The sequence below is a fragment of the Urtica dioica genome, chromosome 10, assembly GCF_054948205.1.
Source record: "Urtica dioica subsp. dioica isolate 48M chromosome 10, U.dioica_male_clone48M_v1_H2, whole genome shotgun sequence".
NCBI classification, from domain to species: Eukaryota; Viridiplantae; Streptophyta; class Magnoliopsida; order Rosales; family Urticaceae; genus Urtica; species Urtica dioica.
The window spans coordinates 17,610,511-17,613,961 of record NC_142765.1 but is presented as its reverse complement, the minus strand read 5'-3'; the positions used below and the strand labels follow the sequence as shown (position 1 = coordinate 17,613,961).

General features: G+C 40.1%; 1 protein-coding gene across 1 annotated transcript; it reads right to left on the bottom strand.

The window, feature by feature from the left end:
- Window positions 1-900: 900 nt before the first annotated feature.
- Window positions 901-1,434, bottom strand: LOC149383641 (uncharacterized). The gene has a single exon (XM_089627862.1). The coding sequence runs from the start codon at window positions 1,432-1,434 to the stop codon at window positions 901-903; it is 534 nt and encodes a 177-aa protein (XP_089483988.1).
- Between the last annotated feature and the right edge of the window lie 2,017 nt (window positions 1,435-3,451).

Below are 3,451 nucleotides of genomic sequence, written 5' to 3'. Positions count from 1 at the left end.
TTTGTTTTCAATTATTCTTTTGGGCCCGCGTGTTTCGGGCGAAATCATTCATTTTTTGTGACAATTATTGGGGGCTTCGGTACCCTTTTTTTTTAATGTTTATTTGAATTTTTATTTATATTGCTTGCTCTTTATATCTTAATTTTGCTAAGTCTTTCAGGTTGCTAAACCTTTATATGCATGAGTTTTTTTGCGAATATTGACTAAATCATTCAGGACGCCCAATCGATCTGAAATTTGTCACTTAGTATAATGAGATCGAAGTCTTAACAACTTTAACTAGTAGAATCTGCTAAGTCTTTTAGTTCACCGAGGTCTAAAAAGTTTCCCTTAAGATTTTAAGTCGAAGTCGTATATATATATATATGTTTTTCAATGAAATTCGTTAAGTCTTTAGATCATCGGAGACCTAAGATGTTTCCCTTGGGTCGAAGTCATTGAGTGGCCTGGCCCTTTTTGTATTTTTATAAAATCAAACAAGTCTTTCAGATCGTCTGGCGATCTGAAACGTTCCCCTTAAGACTTTAGGCCGAAGTCAACAGATGAATTTTTAGATCGTCGGGGTCTAAAATGTTTCCCTTAATATTCTTGGGCGAGGTCGATCTTGACGGAGAGCGGCCTCTAATTCAAATGTTATGACGCGGTGAGATGTCGGGCCTCATCATGGGTGTCGCGAGGTATTTACACCGCCGACCTAGGGTGGTCAAAGTGCGAGCTCCAAAGTTCTGTTGATACGTCACTGTTGTAGTTTGCGTCACATTGGGGGATTTATAATAAATAAAATAGAGGGGATTGCGCCTTTGATAAAAAAAAAAAAAAAAACAAGGTTGCCTACGTACCCATGTGTAGGGATCAATTCAGACGTTGTTCGATTCTTACTAATCTATCAATAATATTTTTTTAGGTTTCGAGTTCATAGACACCAGGGTGTGCGACTTTGGTGACCCTGTAAAGGCATTCCCAATTCGCATCTAGTTTTCCGGCGTTTGTCTCGGCGGTGTTTTGAAATATTTTTCGGAGAACTAAGTCCTCTACCTCAAACTTTCTTGGTTTGATGTTCTTGTTATAAAACCTGGCGATGGACTGTTTGTATTGGGATAGTCGTGTTAACGCTAGCTCCCGTTTTTTGTCTATGAAATCCAAGGCGTCGCATAATGATTGCTCGTTCCTTTGTTCATCTTTGTGGGCATGCATTGTCATAAGAGTCTGCACCTGGTGTTCGATCGGGGTGACTGATTCGACTCCATGTGTTAGGGAGAATGGGGTTTCCCCGGTCGGCCTCCGTGGGCTAGTCCGATAGGCCCAGAGTACGCCTGGTAGCTCTTCCGCCCATCGTCCTTTTTTAGCCGTAAGCTTTTTCTTGATGGAGTTTACGATGCTCTTGTTTGTTGCCTCATCATGTCCGTTTCCCTGAGGATATAGTGGTGTCGACATCCTTAGTTCAACATTGTTGTTGTAGCAAAACTTTCTTAGTCTTTTGGATATGAATTGTGAGCCATTTTCTGCCACGATTTTGCGAGGTGTCTCGTGCCGATATATTATATTTTTCCAGATGAAGGCCTCCACGTCGATGTCTTTTATTAAGACAAAGGCACCTGCCTCGACCCATTTTAAAAAATAATCTGTCAAGATTAAGAGAAATCTTAATCCGCCTGGGGTGGCTGGCATTGGTCCCAGAATGTCCATAGACCAGTTCATGAAGTGGTATGGTGCCAAAATGGAAGACAGTTCTTATGTGGGTCTTTTAATGTTAGGGGCGTGTCGTTGGCTCTGGTCGCAGTGACGCGAGTATGTCTCACAATCAGCTAACATTGTAGGCCATAAGTAGCCATGTCGTTTGATTTTTATGGCAAGTGTTCTTCCACCTACATGGCTTCCGTATTCTCCCTCATGTACGTCTTCGAGGATTTGCTTGGATTCAGCCAATCCGACGCATCTGAGGTATGGTCGTGCGAAGCTTCTTTTGAACAGGCTTCTACTTATTATGAAAAATCTCGCACTTCTCAGTATGAGTTTGCGTTTAACCATTTTTTTCATTCGAGACTGTACCAGTGGTGATGTAGTGTATGATTTCATCTCTTCAATCCCCCCTTCTATAGTTATTACTGTAGTAACAGTAGTGGCTATAGAATGTTGTTTGATTATCTCGACTGGTATAATTCTTTTCAGATCTGGATCCGAAGTGGATGCTAAAGCGGGGAAAACATCTACGGATGTATTTTCACCTTTAAGTAGGCTTCCATTCGCTCGTCTCGTGTTTCATATTCGCCGAAATATTGATTTGCTACGAGTTACGAGTCGCAGAAAGCTTGAACTTGCATTGCTCCGACGGATGTAGTTAATCGTAATCCGGCTATTAATGCTTCGTACTCGGCTTCATTGTTGGATGCGACGAAATCAAGTCTAAACAATTGTTCAATTATCTCACTGTGGGTGGAGGTTATGTGAATTCCTACCCATTCCCCTTGTTTTGATGACACCCCGTCTACTTTCAATGTCCAGGCGCCTTCAATTTCTGTCACAGCGGGATCATCTCTAGGGAGCTCGAATAGAAAATCCGTCAAAACTTGTAATTTTGCACATGTTCTAATTCGATACTCGATGTCATATTCGCTCAGTTCTACGGCCCATTTAGTTAATCTTCCTGATTGGTTGGGACTATGTAGAAAGCTCCTAAGTGGTTAGGTCGTCATTACTATTATGGTGTGAGATTGGAAATAAGGTCGAAGTTTCTATGCGGAGGAAACGACTACTAGGGCCAATTTCTCCATAATAGGGTATCGTGGGCGTCAATTAATGACTTACTTACGTAAAAGATGTTGTCAATGGTGCCCACAACAAGAGTAGTAGTCTTTACTTATGTACATTTGATGTAATAATGTCTCACGAAAACTCTTGCTTGTAACTGCTGAATTATTAATAAAAGCTGAAACGTTCATTCATTATTCCTTGTCTGTTTGAAGCTTTATGATAATCTATAGTCTTTAGTCCTTAAACAAACCTAACAACATATGAAGAGACAAATGTAGATTTGCATGAACAAACTCTTTCTGGTTTTCTTAAAATAATATATTCGCAATCTAAGGATCAAATGACTATTGATCTCAGTACGATTGATCTCAGTACGACATGTCACTTCATAGCTTACATACTCTCATTTGAGAAAGCCAGAGTTCTAGATTCACTATGTGATATAGACAAGACCTATTGATGAAGTACTAAGTTATAGAGATGTTATGAACAACTTTGTGAAGATCTCACAGATATGGAATTCATGTACAAGATTGCTGAAATGCAATGTATGTCACATCATGCTTTGTTCCTTGGAATGTGAATAAATGAACTGGCCAGTGTCCAAATTGAGTATGACTCTTTTGGATGAAACAATGTGACTTGTTAGCTCCTCGTCAATACATTGTTTCTAACTTATTCACAAGCGACAAAGGAGTTA

Coding starts and splice junctions, on each gene's coding strand:
- LOC149383641 (XM_089627862.1), bottom strand. CDS start 1,434: ATGTCGACACCACTATATCCTCAGGGAAACGGACATGATGAGGCAACA.